Source organism: Scylla paramamosain, chromosome 18, assembly GCF_035594125.1.
Source record: "Scylla paramamosain isolate STU-SP2022 chromosome 18, ASM3559412v1, whole genome shotgun sequence".
Classification (NCBI taxonomy): Eukaryota; Metazoa; Arthropoda; class Malacostraca; order Decapoda; family Portunidae; genus Scylla; species Scylla paramamosain.
Window position 1 is genome coordinate 4,199,241 of NC_087168.1, and position 17,187 is coordinate 4,216,427.

Here is a 17,187-nt window from a genome sequence, read left to right on the forward strand (position 1 = left end):
GAACTTCTGCTGAATGTTATCACATGATATTTATCTACATTAAAATTCATTTGCTATTTCTTACTCATTTCATAGTCCTGTGAGTTTTCTCTAACTCCTTGCATGAGCCTTCATTTATTTTCCTTTGTAACTTTGTAGTAACAGCAAATATGTTAATGTAAGCCTGTTCCAATACTGGCATCTGTATCATTGACACAAGAGTTCAGTATATCAAGGACATGACTGCAGCTAACACTGATCCTTGTGGGGCTCTGCTTATTTTTTTCTCCAGGTTGAGTATTTTCCTTAGTATTGTTTTCATTTCTCTTCTGTCTAGAATATCTTTCATCCACACCAGTAGTTCTCCCTGAATATCTCCCATGTGGTGTAATTTCCATATTTGTGTATTGTGTGGTACTCTGTCAGATGTATCCTTTAAATCCAAATAAATAGTCTACACATGTCATCCCTTGTATAATTTCTGCTATTCTATCATTATAGGTTAGCAGATTTGCTACACATGATCTCCCTTTTCTAAATCCAAATTGTCTCTCTGTCACTATTTCATGTTTTGCAAATGGTCTGCTCACTTTTTTCATATAATTTTTTTGTATTATTTTGCTTTCAATGCTGGTGAGTGAGATGGGTCTGTAATTTGGTGGGCACTGCTTAATTCCCTTCCTATACAAAGGGACTATATTTGCCTTTTTCCACACTGTGTGTGTGTGTGTGTGTGTGTGTGTGTGTGTGTGTGTGTGTGTGTGTGTGCACACATACAATAATGCAAAATATAACACACTTGGTGTATAATGACTATGAAACAGAATATTCTGTAAATAACTTTATTCTCTTTTTAAATCTGAGTATAGGTAACAAGGTGCTGCATAGATGACTATGATTGGAAGTAAACACAGAAATGCAAATAAAGAAAATGACCATAGGATTCCGTAATTGTCAATAACAAACCCAGCGAGTGATGCAAATATCAACTTCCCGGCCACCTCAACTGATGCCAGCACACTGTAATGACTGGCCTGTGACTCGGGGCTGCACTCCCTGCTCTTCACCATCATGAATGTGAATGTGACTGTTGATATAACTCCACTATTGAAGCTCAGCAGGCACAAGGATGCAATGCTCATATACTGTAAAGTGTAAATATAACTTGCACTCAGGTGTTGCTCTAACAGGAAAATCAGGATACACTGAGTGAGGATAAGAATGAATCTATGACATGAGTATCTCAAAATAACTGTTTTAATACAATAATGGGGCTTCCTCAATGCAACTCCTCCATAAACAGATCCGAGCACTGAGAGTCCCTGGCACACTGTTCCGTTCCAAAATGCCAAACTTTCCTTTGAAAATCCCTTATCCAAAAGGTACAGAGGCATGTTGTTTATGGCGCCTCTCTCACCCATCTTGTACAGCAACACGTATAAGCTCACCCAGACGGCTCCTGATGAACTCACCACTTCTCTCATAATGCTGAATATTCTTTCCACCATGAGTATGTCTAACTGTCCTTGTGAAGTCTTTTCTTTGGCAAGGAATTGCTCTTTGTTTTCCTTTTTGCTGAGCAAATCAGTGTTTTTCATCCCTTTGTCTTCAGATGAACACTTTGAAGAGAAGGGATCTTTGAATGAGAGGCAGCATACCCATGCAGCAGTTGTCATATATACAGCTGCTAGGCTAGTGAAGGTTATGGTCCAGTTGCTGCACATAAGTAGGTATGTGAGTCCAGCCCCACCTACTAGACAGCCAACTTTATATAACACAACCTGAGAAGATACAAAAAAAAAAAAAAAAATAAATAAATGAATAAACAGTTGTACTTAACATAGCAGACAAAATGCATGAGGGGCATAAATACTTTGGTAGGAATAATATCTAAAAACCTTTCCATAAATATTCAATGACAGACCAAGAATTTAGATAGTTAACATGTATAGACATATTTAAGGAAGCTGTAATGCCTCCTGCTTTGAAATGCTGAGAAACTGGCAAAAAGCAACCATGAGAGGGAGTAGAAGTGTTGAATCCCTGGCAGAGTACTCAATGAATGACTTTTTCGAGCCAAAACAATTTCCAAGGCCTAGGTGGATGGCTTGTCAACCTTGCTCCTCTTTTTTTACCAGGGATTTTATTTGTAAGTCAGGTGACAGAATACAAACATTCCTGAGTTTTGTAGTTAATGACCAAAGCTGCAGAACTAGTACCCTGGTGACTCTTAGGTTAGAAACTGACACCATACACTTCTGTTTTCCTCCAGTAAGCACCTGCCATGATGAACAGGCAGCTACCACTGACAAGATGATGGAGGATGGGAAGGATAACCAGTAACCAGTGACTGAAGCACTCCTGGATTCAACAACCATCACCAAGCAGCTTTGGCATGTTACCACCACTGGGTATCCCCACCAACAGACTGAACTGATGAAATCTAACGCTTACCATTAGGCCCTCACCCATCTTGAAGGTCTAGGTGGGTGTCTCACCCAATACCATGGTTAGGTTTAGGACCTCACTAAGTTAGAAATATTCAGGAGACTAAAGTTTAAATGATGAGGCTTTTGTATGAGAAAAATACACTCTCTTACACTGCTCTGCTTGTCTAGTTATTATTAAGCAAAATTGATATTGCAGTGGCCCCCCAACTCCTCTCACCAAGCTCCCTGCGACTCTCCGTATTCCTAAACCTGAAGCTTCAACTGAAGGAAAGATGACTGGAAAATGTCTGGGAAACTCGACTGGCTCCCAAGGAGATCACTTTGCAGGGAACAGCAGTGATCAGAAGATAAGGTAAGCCTCAAGTTGTATACTTAGAAAGTCCAGAAACTTTTGCATAGCATATCATATATCTTACTTATCTACCTAACAAGGCAAATTTCAAACAACTACTTTACATAAAGAAATTAAGAAAATAAATAAATAAAAAAATAAAATTACCAAAGCATCAAACAATACTGAATTTTATCCCAGACATTCACTACTGCTGGTGACTCTTGGTACTTCTTGCTACTTTGTGGTACTAACATACAAATAAAGGCCTGTTCACAACAGGAAACATTGTTTGGAAACAAAGTTTGCAAACAGTTTGTAAACAGTTTGGAAACTTCCCAAATAATGTTTTCTGTCCAGACCTCAGTTTTCATCCTGCCTGCAATGAGTGTAGAGGATGCTGCAGCAGCCTCTGTATTTTACTTGGCACTTTTGGTAAATCCAAGAGATAAAAAAAAAAAAAAAAAAAAAAAAAAAATGGATGAGGACATTTTTAGAAAAGGAGCCTTTTATGGTGACTTGCTTCTGGTGAACTAGAGAGTAGATGGAGCAGGTTTCATTAGTTTTCTTCAGATGTCCATGACCGATTTTGAAATACTTTTATGGATGGTGGCTCCCACAGGTTAAAATTTCAGATTTTACAATAACTAATTTCTTAAATTCTGACAAAGAATCAAAATCTGAGATCTCCAGAAATTACTGACAATCTGGCAACACCGTGTAACTGATTCATCGTCATTCCTGCAGCATGCGCATGCATGCACGCATGCACGCACACACACACACACACACACACACACACACACACATGGGATGGGAAACAAATGCATGTGAAAGATTGTTTTCAAACTGTATGAAACTTGCTTAAAAATATTCACCAGGGAATTCAGAGCTGTGGTATTAACATGCAATAGTCAGTAAAACAGAAAAATAAGACATTTTTTTTCATGAGATCATGGTATGACGAATGGAAATACATTTCTACTTTATTTATTTTGGCTCCATCACAAAACCAATATATTTTTATTTTTATATTTAATAAAGTAATGGAATTCAGTTTCCATTGTCTTATATTTCCTATACCCACATGCCATGAAGTCTGTAATACAAACATCAGTACTCTCATAAGACTGTGATCTAATTACCCATTCTCTTTTAATTTTTAAGGTACAGTATTTATTTTCAACTCTTCATCATATAATTTATGATACACATCACTGAGCCCTCCTTCATACTGGTATAGCAGCAATTAAATGAAAAATTATATGGGGTTTTGAGGCATCATATTTGCTCAACTCTTTAAATAAAGAAATAAAGATCATACTGGTATAGCAGCAATTAAATGAAAAATTATATGGGGTTTTGAGGCATCATATTTGCTCAACTCTTTAAATAAAGAAATAAAGATTTCCAAACCCTCCAGTTGTATCACCTGGCTGTACCTGAGTAGTCAGTGTGCCGGGATGGGAACACTGGAGTCCCAAGTTCAGGTTCTGCTGGGACTAATTTTTTCCAGTGACTACCAAGTAGCCTAAGAACACCCACACACTGCCATGTACTCCATATTCAATAGCAAGTGCATCACAGAGCACTGGATGGCAGCATGAGCCTAACCAGGTGCTGATCAAAATCTTGCCTGTGTCATTACAGGCTAAAAGGCCAATATAATTGGTGCCTGTGAATAAAGCCTTGGAAAGAAAAAAAAAAAAAAAAAACTCATTGTAGTCACCAAATCCGCCTTAATATTACCTGTCACCCCACAATTTTGAAGACCAGATGACAGCCTTGCAGTCCTCCACTCTAGGATGTGGAAGATGAAGACTAGTGAATTGTCCTGAACAGGATGATAGTGAACAGATAAGATAGCAAGGACAGGAGGTATGAAGCAGCAGTTTAATGCTTCACAGAACAAGATGATCATGACTACAGCAGGTCCAGATAAGAGGGATTTATGCTATGGTTATGATAGCAACAGCTGATGTTGAGTGAGTGGTTAGGTTAAGACACCTTAATGATCTAAAACCAAAGCCACCAATTTTTACACCAGCTGTTACTTCACATCACAGCTCCTCACATCCTGGCCCACCATGAGCTGTATTTCAAGGACTCCTCTGTCATCCACTACAGGCACCACAGGGGCCCACACAGCCTGGGGATTTATGTGAGAACATCATGGGAGGCACACAGCATTCTCCAAAACAATACCCACCATCTAAACAGCACTGAGTCTGATCTCATGAGATGAGATCTCAGCACCCAATCTCCAAACAAAAAGCAGTGGTTGTAAAACAACTTAATTTTTGGAATGCACTCTTCCACCCTTCTTCTACAACAGCCCAACATAGAAACCTGATAATGAGTGGAAAGAAATCAAGCCAGTGAACACACATTAAAAACAGATGGGTGCAATATCTTGAACAAGAAAATATAATAACAGAAAAACAATTCGGTTTCAGGAAAGAGAGATCTTGCGTAACAAACTTACTGAGCTTTTATACAAGAGTAATAGATAAACTACAAGAGAGAGATGGTTGGGTTGATGCTGTCTATTTAGATCTGAAAAAAGCTTTTGATACAGTTCCACATAAAAGACTCATATGGAAACTGGAACATCGAGGAGGGCTAAAAGGAAAAATACTTAAGTGGATGAAGGATTATCTCCAAGGTAGGGAAATGAGTACAGTAATCAGAGATAATAAATCAAGTTGGTGCGAAGTAACAAGCGGAGTACCACAAGGGTCTGTGTTGGCACCTATAATGTTTCAGGTCTATATAAATGATATGACGGTGGGTTTAAATAGCTACATTAATATGTTTGCAGATGATGCAAAATTGATGAAAGTAATAAAGAACCAAGAGGATTGTGAGGAACTACAGAGGGATATTGATAGAATTTATGAATGGAGTAAACGATGGAAATTAGAATTCAATATAAAGAAGTGCCATGTAATGGAGATGGGAAGAAGTAAAAGGAGACCTTCATGGGAGTATAAGATGGGAGGTATCACAATACCAAAGAGCAAAGAAGAAAAAGACTTGGGAGTAATAATTCAAGACACGTTTTCACCAGAAAAACACATCAATGGAATATTTGGCTCTACATATAATTTGCTAGCAAATATCAGGGTGGCATTTAATTACCTAGACAAAGAAATGATGAAGAAAATCATAACACACATGATACGTCCCAAACTGGAATACGCAGCAGTGGTATGGTCTCCACACAAAAAGAAAGATATAAGGAAATTGGAAAGAATACAAAGAACAGCTACGAAAATGATACCTGAATTGGAAGACCTAAGTTACGAGGAAAGACTGGAAGAAATTGGATTACCAACACTGCAAGAAAGAAGGGAAAGAGGAGACCTGATAACAATGTTCAAATTAGTAAATGGCATGGAGAAGATAGACAGAGATGACCTAGTTGTAAAAGTGGAGGAAGGAGATAGACGTACAAGGGGACATATGAAGAAATTAAAGAAGAGTCATTGTTTGGGAGATATTAAGAAATACAGCTTTCCGCATCGAACGGTTGAAATATGGAATAACTTAAAAGAAGAGGTAGTTGCGGCAAAGAGTGTGCACATGTTTAAAGAGAAATTGGACAAATTCGGGTATGGAGACAGGACTAATTGAGCTTTGGCTCGGACCCTGTATTATACAACTAGGTAAATACAACTAGGTAAATACATGCTAGGAGTGTCAGGGAGGGAAGAGGGAGGGAAGGAGTTACTTTTAAGAATGCCACACCTTCTGACACTTTGAAAGTAAATGAAAAAAAATAAATAAATAAAAAAATAAATAAAAGCAAATAAACAAGAGTACTTAACCAAAACTCTTTGCTCAGTAAAAGACAATTTTGATGTTTTCAGCAATGCTGAATTCAGAAATGAAGATTTAGATAGGATCATGCAGGATACTTTTGTATGACAGCTATAATTTTTTTTTATCTTCTTATTATTTTTTTTGACAAGCAAGCACGTCTTGAATTTTAGCTTCTCTTATGAGTAATAACAGATGATAGTGCATTTATCAACACAAGACATCTTCTATTGCTTCTTCTTGAAGGAGGAGAGGAGAGAGAGAGAGAGAGAGAGAGAGAGAGAGAGAGAGAGAGAGAGAGAGAGAGAGAGAGAGAGAGAGAGAGAGAGAGAGAGAGAGAGAGAGAGAGAGAGAGAGAGAGAGAGAGAGAGAGAGAGAGAGGAGAGAGAGAGAGAGAGAGAGAGAGAGAGAGAGAGAGAGAGAGAGAGAGAGAGAGAGAGAGAGAGAGAGAGGGAGGGAGGGAGGGAGGGAGGGAGGGAGGGAGGGAGAGAGAGAGAGAGAGAGAGAGAGAGAGAGAGAGAGAGAGAGAGAGAGAGAGAGAGAGAGAGAGAGAGAGAGAGAGAGAGAGAGAGAGAGAGAGAGAGAGAGAGAGAGAGAGAGAGAGAGAGAGAGAGAGAGAGAGATGGGAGGGAGACAAATCAGGGAGAGGAGAGTGTGGGTTTTGCCCATCACTTGCCTGTCCTGCCCACTTCTTCCTTCCCTCTCTTTCCCCAGTCATGTGATCAAGCCCTGCATGTCTGCCCAACCAAAGTGGCCCAGACTTTGAGAGAGAGCTGTACTGCAGAGAGCTGGCAGTGTGAGGCAGTATTTGTGGGTTTAAGTAAAATAGCATTCATGGGGGATACAAGCTGTACACCTCACAAGTTTGACTATGAGAGGTGACTTTGTTTGTGCTGTTCTGTGCTTAAGACAAGTGTGTTTGCCTTGGAGGGCCCCACTCATGACTGTGCTAGTGTTGGCATCCATCTTGGGAGTGGATGCCATCCCTCCCTTTGTTAAAGTCTTTCATCTGGTGGAGGTTCTGTGTGTCTTTGTTGTTTAAATGTGACTGGCCTCTGTTGTGTGTTACTCTGTCTCTGCGGCCAGAGGATATTTTTTTTTAACGTGCTTTGTGTGTCTTTTTTCTATTTCTTCAGACTTGTCACCATTAGGGAGACAGAGTCTGTCTTATGAGAAATTGAACACAGATAAAACTTGAAGCAGAGTGTCCTTATATCTTACTGAGCAGTAGGTGGACACTGCTGTGGGTGGTTTTGCTCATAAGATATTATGGTCTAGCCTAGTTGTGTCATATTTGTGTCTGTCTTTCCTGTGGATGTGTTCTTGTGAGTCCTTTCTCAGCAGGTGTGAGAAGTTTTGTGTTATATGTTCTCTGTGGGTTGGGACAGACTGGTGATCTAGAGGAATTTGCTGTGTGCAGCCACGACAAGTTAGCTGGACCCATGCCTTTCTTTATATGGGGGTCCTGCAGGTCGCAGCTATAAAAGGGACTAAGTTTGAGGCTGTAACAAATTTGGTGACTTCATTCAGAATTATAGTGGGGCTGTGGATGAGGGTAGAGCTGTTTGCAACCAAGGAAATGCCTGGATTCATGTAATAATTTGCCCTGTACTGGGCTGTAAGGGTGGTAGCCTCAAGAGAGCTAACCTGAAGTAGTGGCAACTGTAAGAGGGGCTGATCTGGTCTTAGCAGTTCCTACAACTTTTACTTTCATATGGAGGTACAATACCTGCCCTCCTCCACTCAGCTGGTACTTCTCCTTGCCTCCATGCCACAAAACACATTAGAAGCATCCAACCCACAACCACTTCACCTCCATACTTTAACATTTCTGTAGTTATCTGCCACACTTTAGCCAACTGTGCCAGCTATTGCTTTTTCTGCCTTCCTATTAAATCCTTTCTCCAAAACAACTTCTTATGCTTATTGAGTTATCAATCAGTTTTCTAACAAACTCTTCATCTACTCTCCTTTTACTTTTTCTTATCAGTTCCTTCACATTTCTATTCCAACACTTGTGTTCAGTTTTCCTCTCTTTAGTATCCTCTGGCATATTTTCAGCACTATTTTCTTATATACTCTATTCTTCTCTTTTACAACCTCCTTCATCTCAGCCATCCACCATGCACTTCTCTTTCAGCTATCCCCAGGCCTTCTGTGTGCTATTGCTTCTCCTGCTACTGTAGACCCTAAGTACAATAAACACCTGTTTTACACTTGATCCATTTCTAACAGTTCCTAGCTTCTCTCAGTATGCTTCACATGTATGGGAGTTTTCTACTCATACTGCTCTACTAGGCATGGTGGAATCAAAAGCTTTTTGTCTTATCAACTCCTTTCCTCTGACTGTCTTCAGCCTCTCTCCCATCGCGACAATGTTACATCTCTTGCCATCTTTTTACCGCATGAAACTGCTCCTTGGATCTTGCTAACTGCATGCCTCCCTTTCTCCCGTGGCCTGACTGCACAAGACTTTCTACTTACTCTCGCCCTTATTCTGTCCATCTCTCTAAAGCAAGAGTTAGCCAGTATTTTCAATCATTCATCCCCTTCTCTAGTAAACTCTGGAACTCCCTGCCTGCTTCTAATTTCTTCCTTCCTATGACTTGAACTGTTTCAATAGGGAGGTTTCAAGACATTTACCCTCCATGATTTGATTTTTCTGTTCAGCAGTCTTTTTAGGAAGTGGCACCCAAGTAGGAATATTTTCTTCCTAAATTTTTTTGTTGCCCTTGGCCAGTGGCCTTCTTACATGTAAGAAAAAAGGAATAAAAGTATAGCATTCACATTCCCCCTACCACCATTCCTACCATTCTTCCATCTTGATTACCACAGCACAGTGATCTGACCCTCCAAACGTCTCTCTCACTGCCCTGGCATCCATCACATCTTTCCTTAATTTTTCAGCCACTGTACTGTGCCAGTCACTTTTCTCTCCACCACTTCTTCCTCTCGTTTTCCACATACACCCAAGGATTAAGTTATGTTCAACAAAGGTGTCTACATGGAACAACCTTCTTTCTGCATATATTCACCTTCTGATTAACAGTATCTAAAACTTAACAAAATATTCTAATGGTATCCAGAATAAAATCATGAATCTATATCACAAACTTAGAGAAGCTTGCAGATTTGTAGTTGCAGAAAACAGTGTGTGGGTTTCTGAGCTGATGTTTGTGAATGATTTGTTTGAGATGCCTGAGTCCAGTGCTTGAAAAAAAAATAAACAAATAAAAATAAATAAATAAACAAATATATATATATATATATATATATATATATATATATATATATATATATATATATATATATATATATATATATATATATATATATATATATATATAAAGTAAATAAAGACAGAAGCTGTAAAGGAGACACTTATCTTTGTGAATGATTAGTTTGTAGTGCTTGAATCTAATCTCTGGTGACAGAAGAAGACTAAAAATTCAAAAGTAAATAAAGAAGGAAGTTGTAAAGGAGTCACTTCTAAATTTTTCTTGCATAGTCTCACACCTGCAGAGTGTTTCCTATGCTGAGGTGGTCGTCTGGCAGGAGGTGCAGGGCCAGGCCGTCCACTGCCACATCCTGCACGGCAGAGCACAAGTTGAGGGAGAGCAGCATGACTCCCAGACTCGCCACATCATCTGGGGCGATGGCAGAGCCTGAGAGAGAGCGTCAACACTTGAACCTGGCATCCACATTCTGAACTGAACTGCCCTGACTCTTTCCTGACCAAAAAAAGTTTTACTGATAATTTTTCTTTCTAAAACAAACATAATTATTCATTCAAAGCATTTCTTGACAAATCATGGTTTTCTTTCTCATCTTCAGCCAATCATCCATAATTTTTTTCTTATTGGTAAAATATATTTTTTGTCATATACTTATGTGCATTATGTTTTCTTTTATTTACATTAAGCCACAGACACATAAATGCAACGAATAGTAGAGACAGTAAGATGCTTGTGATTCAAAACTAACTCCTGGTGTACTAACAAGTATTGGCTCACTCTATTGGAAATTCATCTATATTCTATCTATCTATCCCTGTGATACAGATAGCACTCCCAAGGGAGAGGCCATTGCAGCAGAGCCTCCACCACTCCCTGTCTAAACATTTGCTTTCTGCCTGTCCAACTGTTCAGTCTCTACTAACACCTTTACACATGTGCCCATCCCTGTACCCTGTCCTTCCATCTTACAAATGTCCTTCCTCTCCTATCACCACCTTCAGCTTTACTCACACATATATGTACACTTTCTTGACACACTCCTCCTCCTCTCTTTATGGCCATACTATCTCAGTGTGTTCCTTTTCACCCATTCTACCACTCCACAATTTACACTGCTTGCACAGATGCTAATACCATATTTCATACACACTTTCATTGCTCTCACCTTCCCATCTTGTCACTGCACATGCCTCTCTCAGATGACTCATTTCTGCTTGCTGTGGAAATTTCCATCTATACATCAATATTGGTAGAATACTACTCCCTAAGCATCTCTGTATGTCCATAAACACATTTCTCCCTTTCATGACTCTTGCAAGTGATCCTGTGACCTGCCTGCCTTTTACAACCCTCTCTCTCTCTCATTCCTCCACTCATCTCAACATGTTTACTAAGCAGTGTCCCCAGATACTTAATTACAACAGTAACCCTGGATGATTTCTACCTGACACTCCTGGGTGTCATGTTGTGCTTGCTTAAAGATTGGGAATAGGGCCAAGTGAATCTCAATACCCTCACACCTCTGTGTACTGTTTTGAGGGTGGGTGTGCACAGCTGTTTTGTTTCCATGTTTTTCCAGTTGACTCGTTTTGAGGTGTTTCACCCAGCATTTGTGATACATGCCCACTTTTATGAATTATGTGTGTTTTTCTTTTTAGGGTTTTGTTATGTCAGAGATGCTTAAGTTAACTGAAAGTGCAAGAGGCCTAAAAACATGAAATCTTATTTTGAAAAGGAATTGGAATATATAATGAAAATAAGTGCCATGGGCACAGAGGTGGATGATATTTCAGTCCCTATCTGGTGGCCTCAAGACACTGATAGGCAGTGTCAGTGACTTCCCTCCACCTGGTTAGTGCTGCAAGGACACCAGTTACTGATGGCAAGGGTGTATTGGTGGCTGTGCTGGGTGCCCTGAGAGATCAGACAAGAAGATGCTATACAGGTGCCACAATTGTCATCAGCCTGTGTGCCCTCCACACTTCTACTGTCTGCACCAATTGCTTTTTTTTGTGGATTTTGTGGCTTTGCTGGTTTAGTAAGTATTGCTTCTACCAGTTGAAGGCATACAGTTAATTACTCTGAAGGAGACAGGACACAAAACTGAGGAAATAAGTGAGTTGGCTGGACAAGCAAAGTTCCAGTGTGGTGGCAGTGTGAGTGTCACAGGAGGGGCAATGATGGTTTTCCACCTGTGCTAAAGAGCTCTGGCCATCCCTGAGCAGTGTAAATGCAATTAAGCGTTCTGTGGAGTGTGTACTGCAAGACAAGTCAAGCAAGGGTACTCAAGTATTTGGTGAACTGTTTGAAAGTGTGTGGCAAATCACTATTCTCCCTCTTGTGAAGCACACACCACCACCACCACCACACTGCTAACTTTGTTGAATCAAACAACCCACTTATTTTTCTTGACTTTGTGCTCTGGTTCCTTCAGAGCAATGATCAGGGCTATCTTATCTCTATAAAGGTTCCACTCACAGAGGCATTGCTAATTCAACAAGGCTGCAAACTTAGCCATAAATACAAAAAGTCATACCTGCTTGTGTGCAGCAGAAATAACATAGAAACATCCTTGGTGGATGCCCATCACTAAGTAACTTGCTGGCCACCTCCAGACACAAGTGTGAGTCTATGGTGACATCATATAGCCACTGCAACTTTATCTTGCATACAATGAATAGAGTTCAACAATGTCTTGGGACTTTAAATATGATGCCAAATCTTTTTAGTGAGCACTGTATTTCTAGAATGGAGGTTATCTTGTCAGAGAGTTAGCTGATTAAATAGAAATGGAGTGTTGTGATGGTTTGGATGTGTAGAAAGGATGGAAGAGGTAAAGAAGATAAGAGATGCGAGATTTGTAAGACTTGGGGGAAGAACACCAAGAAGATGGATGGATAGTATGAAGAGAGCATTAAGAGCAAAGAATAATGTCTACTGAGCATGTAAACATGGTTACATATGATAAAAGTTAAGTGGAGAGCAGCTGTGGATGCTTAAACTGTCGAGGTCTCAAGTGCCTCTATGGGAGGGTTGCCTGCATCTGGTGTGATCAAACTAATCAGATCAGATGTGGGAAGGCGATGTAGCAGAGGTGAACCAGCCCTGACATCAAACCCTGATGTGAAAAAACCTAGCTGTAAAGAGACCTAGCCAAGCCTGTACAACTGCCCCTCAGTAGAATGGTGGCCAGTGAGGATCTGATGTAAGGGTGAGAAGTACAATATGGGGGAAAATTTTGGGGAGAACTCAACCTTGGCTGACAAAGGTCGAATTGTAACCTATGCTTAGCACTTAAAAAGCGTGTGAGCAAAATTTGGGCAAGGAAGAATACTATCTACAAGCAAAAGCAGAAGAAAATAAGGATAATATGTAGGGCACTACTGAACAACAGACTTGGGGAAGGGGATCACAGACAGCAAATTGAAGATGATGGGAGCTGAATGTATTATACTGATCATGAGAAGAGGCAGACTCAGGTGACCTGGACATGCTGCCAGGATGAGTGAGGGTGACTTGGTAAACATTTGGAGGTCTAAATTTGATTCAGAGTTGGCATTAAAAAATCAGCCTAGATGTTTTTTTTATTTAACATATCAAAATTTAGTTCTATGTCATACTGATAAATAAGATCTATATATATATATATATATATATATATATATATATATATATATATATATATATATATATATATATATATATATATATATATATATATATATATATATATATATATATATATATATATATATATATATAAATGTAAAAGTAGTCAAGCCTGATCCATTCATTCCTATAAAGCACAAGTTAACACAGGCTTTGTCCAACCAGACCAACCTGTATCAGCATGACCTAAACAAGTGTCTGTTCTTCATTGACAAAGTTTCAAAATCTTTCAATATCTAACTCCCCTCATGACTTCTGGCACTTAGGCAAAAACATCTCCAATAACTTTGCTTCTTCACCTTTCCCTCCTTTATTTCAATCTGATGGCACCACTGCCATCTCATCTATTTCTAAAGCTGAACTCTTTGCTCAAACCTTTGCTGAAAACTCTACCTTGGATGATTCAGGGTTTGTTCCTCCCTCTCTTCCATCCTCATGACTAGTTCATGTTATCCATTAAAATCCTTCACAATGATGTTTTCCATGCCTTTTGTGGCCTTAAACCTTGGAAGGGTTATGAACCTGATGTGGTCCCTCCTTCTGTTCTCCGAAACTGTGCCTCTGTGCTTGCACCTTGCCCAATCAAACTCTTTCAACTATGTCTGTCAACATCTAACTTTCATTCTTGTTGGAAGTTTGCCTACATTCAACCTGTTCCTAAAAAGGGTGACCATTCTAATCCCTTAAACTATCATCCTATTGCTTTAATTTCCTGCCTATCTAAAGTTTTGAATCTATCCTCAACAGAAAGATTCTTAAACATCTATCACTTCACAACCTTCTACCTGATTGCTAGTATAGGTTCTGTCGAGGCCACTCTACTGGTTATCTTCTGGCTTTCCTTTCTGAGTCTTGGTCATCCTCTTTTATGGATTTTGGTGAAATTTTTGCTGTTGCCTTAGACATATCAAAAGCTTTTAATAGAGTCTGGCACAAACCTCTGGTTTCCAAACTACCCTCCTATGGCTTCTATCCTTCCCTCTGTAACTTCACCTCATTTCCTTTCTGACCATTCTATTGCTGCTGTGGTAGACAGTCACTATTCTTCTAAATCTATTAACAGTGGTGTTCCTCACAGTTTTGTCTGTCACCCACTCTCTTCCTACTATTCACTAAAGATCTTCTAAACCAAACTTCTTATCCTACCCACTCTTATGCTGATTATACCACCCTGAACATCCTTGGTCTGTCCTTTACTTATAATCTAAACTGGAAACTTCACATCTCATCTCTAGTTAAAACAGCTTCTATAAAGTTAGGCATTCTGAGTCATCTCCACCAGTTTTTCTCACCCCCCCCACTAGTTGCTAACTCTGTACAATGGCCTTATCCTTCCATGTATGGAGTATGCTTCACATGTGTTGGGGGTTCCACTTTTAGACAGGGTGGAATCAAAGGCATTTCGTCTTATCAACTCCTCCCCTCTAACTGTCTGTCTTTAGCCTCTCTCTCTCTCTGTTCCATCTCTTGATATCTTCTACCACTATTTTCATGCTAACTGCTCTTCTGATTTTACTAACTGCATGCCTCTCCTCCTCCCACAGCCTTGCTGCACTAGACTTTCTTCTTTCTCTTACTACTATTCTGTCCACCCCTATAATGCAAGAATTAATCAGTATTCTCAATCATTCATCCCTTTCTGTAGTAAACTCTGGAACTTCCTGTCTGCTTCTGTATTTCCTTCTTCCTATGACTTGAACTCTTTCAAGAGGGAGGTTTCAAGACAATTATGCTTTAATTTTTGATGACCAGCATCTCTGTGGACCTTTTTTTTATTATATTTTTGTTGCTCTTGGCCAGTGCCTCTCATACATGAGAGAGAGAGAGAGAGAGAGAGAGAGAGAGAGAGAGAGAGAGAGAGAGAGAGAGAGAGAGAGAGAGAGAGAGAGAGAGAGAGAGAGAGAGAGAGAGAGAGAGAGAGAGAGAGAGAAACTTCATACCTTTTGTTTCATTCTAGATATTCTTAATTGCTTATTTAAACTAATTTACATATAAATATGAAGAATGAACAAAAAATAAATAAATCCTCCCAAAAATCAATAAAACCTTAAAACAAATAAATAAATAAAATCTCCCCCAAAATCCAGTGGGTTGGATTTTTTTTAAACCCATGTTTTTTCCAACCCTGATTTGATTGGTGAATACTTTTCAGGGGAAAGGTGGAGACAAGAAAGCTTGGAATGAAGCTATCCAGAAGGAAGTGAAAGAGCCTGTGATTGAGGGTTGCTGCAAACCAAACACCTGCCAAATGGCCATCAGTGGACAGGGCTGACACATGGAAACATATATGGAGCCTTTGAACCTAATGGTGATGATCCAACCTGGAGTCTTTTAAAAACAGACATCACAAACTAAATTACTTTTTTTTTTTTTTTTTTTTTTTTTTGTATTATTATTACTATTTGGCTAAATACATATTTTCAAGGGCCAAGTTTTTCTTTTCTTAAGGGGCCAACTGAGTTAATTTTTGTTTTCATGATTTATGAACCAAATTGCACCAAATGTTTATGAGCTATAAAGTTCCTTTAGATGTGTTATATGTATACTGTACGTTTCATTAAATTTGAAGCAATATATTTTTTTTAAGGAAAATACAAAAAAATTGGTTTTTATTTTTGTGTATTTTGACAAATTTTTCTTAGATTTTCTTGTAAACTTGTCATAAGATACTTTGATGATGTTATAAGAAAATTATGTGACAGAACTTTAATTTTTGGTTTCATTGAGAAAAAATTACAAAATTTGTCATCAAGATTTTTTTCTTAAGCTAGGAAAAAAAAAAAGAAAAATAAACACTCAATCAAAATTCTGTCACAAAATTTTCTAGGTATTTTAATTCCCTTTCTAATGACACCAGAATCATCAAAATCAGACAATAAATGGCAGAGAAATATGCCTCAATAATACAATAAGTTAGTTTTGAGATATGAGGCTTAAAAGTTTAAAGGGACACACACTTTTCATCCATATATAGCAATATAATGCTAGAGTTTTTAGGTGTCAAGGTATTATAATGTATTTTTTTTTTTGAGTTTAGATAATTTTGAACCATAATTGCATATGTTATATTCATAGATGACTTGTTAGGTTGGCATCTGGAATCTCTCAGACTGAACACTGCACACTTCACTTTTATAATGAGGGTGTGCCACACTGACGCTCAGCTAATATCCAGCATGCTTTTGCCAAGTACCTCGCTCCTTTAGATAAGGTAAGACTTCTTACCCATTGTGGTGAAAGAAAGCAAAAAATGGGAAGTGAATGCTAAGTGGATACAGAAGTTGATGAAAGAATGAGCATCACAAGCTCCTTCCCTCTCTCTCTAAGCGTGTACTACATGCACTGTCACTGAGTGCATCTGGGGTTCTTTCTTGCACCCACACTGCAAGGCTGTGAGAGGAAACTTCCATACTCCTCCATAAAGAAAACTGTTTCTCATAAACTTTGTTTTTTAATTAATATTTTTCTACAACCATCTTCCACCTACAATAACCTTGACTGATTGAATGAATGTGAGCATGAGGCATTTAAATGGGTATTCAAATGGCATTTAAACATGGATGACGAATTACTGTATGTGCATTGTGAAGTACTAGGCCTAAGGATGTCATGAAATGATATTTGCATTTTCAATATTTTTCAGATTTTCAACTTGGTCAGTTCCCTTAACTCTTTCCAGGGAGCAAGACATTAAGTACTG

At 38.9% G+C, this 17,187-nt stretch overlaps 1 protein-coding gene across 1 annotated transcript in view; it reads right to left on the reverse strand.

Moving 5' to 3' along the window:
* Positions 1–807: 807 nt before the first annotated feature.
* Positions 808–17,187, reverse strand: part of LOC135109040 (major facilitator superfamily domain-containing protein 3-like) — a 28,341-nt gene continuing 11,961 nt past the window's right edge. Inside the window, exons 3-4 of the mRNA XM_064020026.1 lie at positions 10,099–10,247; positions 808–1,760 (exon numbers count right to left, since the gene is read on the reverse strand). Coding sequence (XP_063876096.1) covers positions 822–1,760; positions 10,099–10,247 — 1,088 coding nt within the window. The 3' untranslated portion in view covers positions 808–821. The remainder of the gene's footprint in view (positions 1,761–10,098; positions 10,248–17,187) is intronic.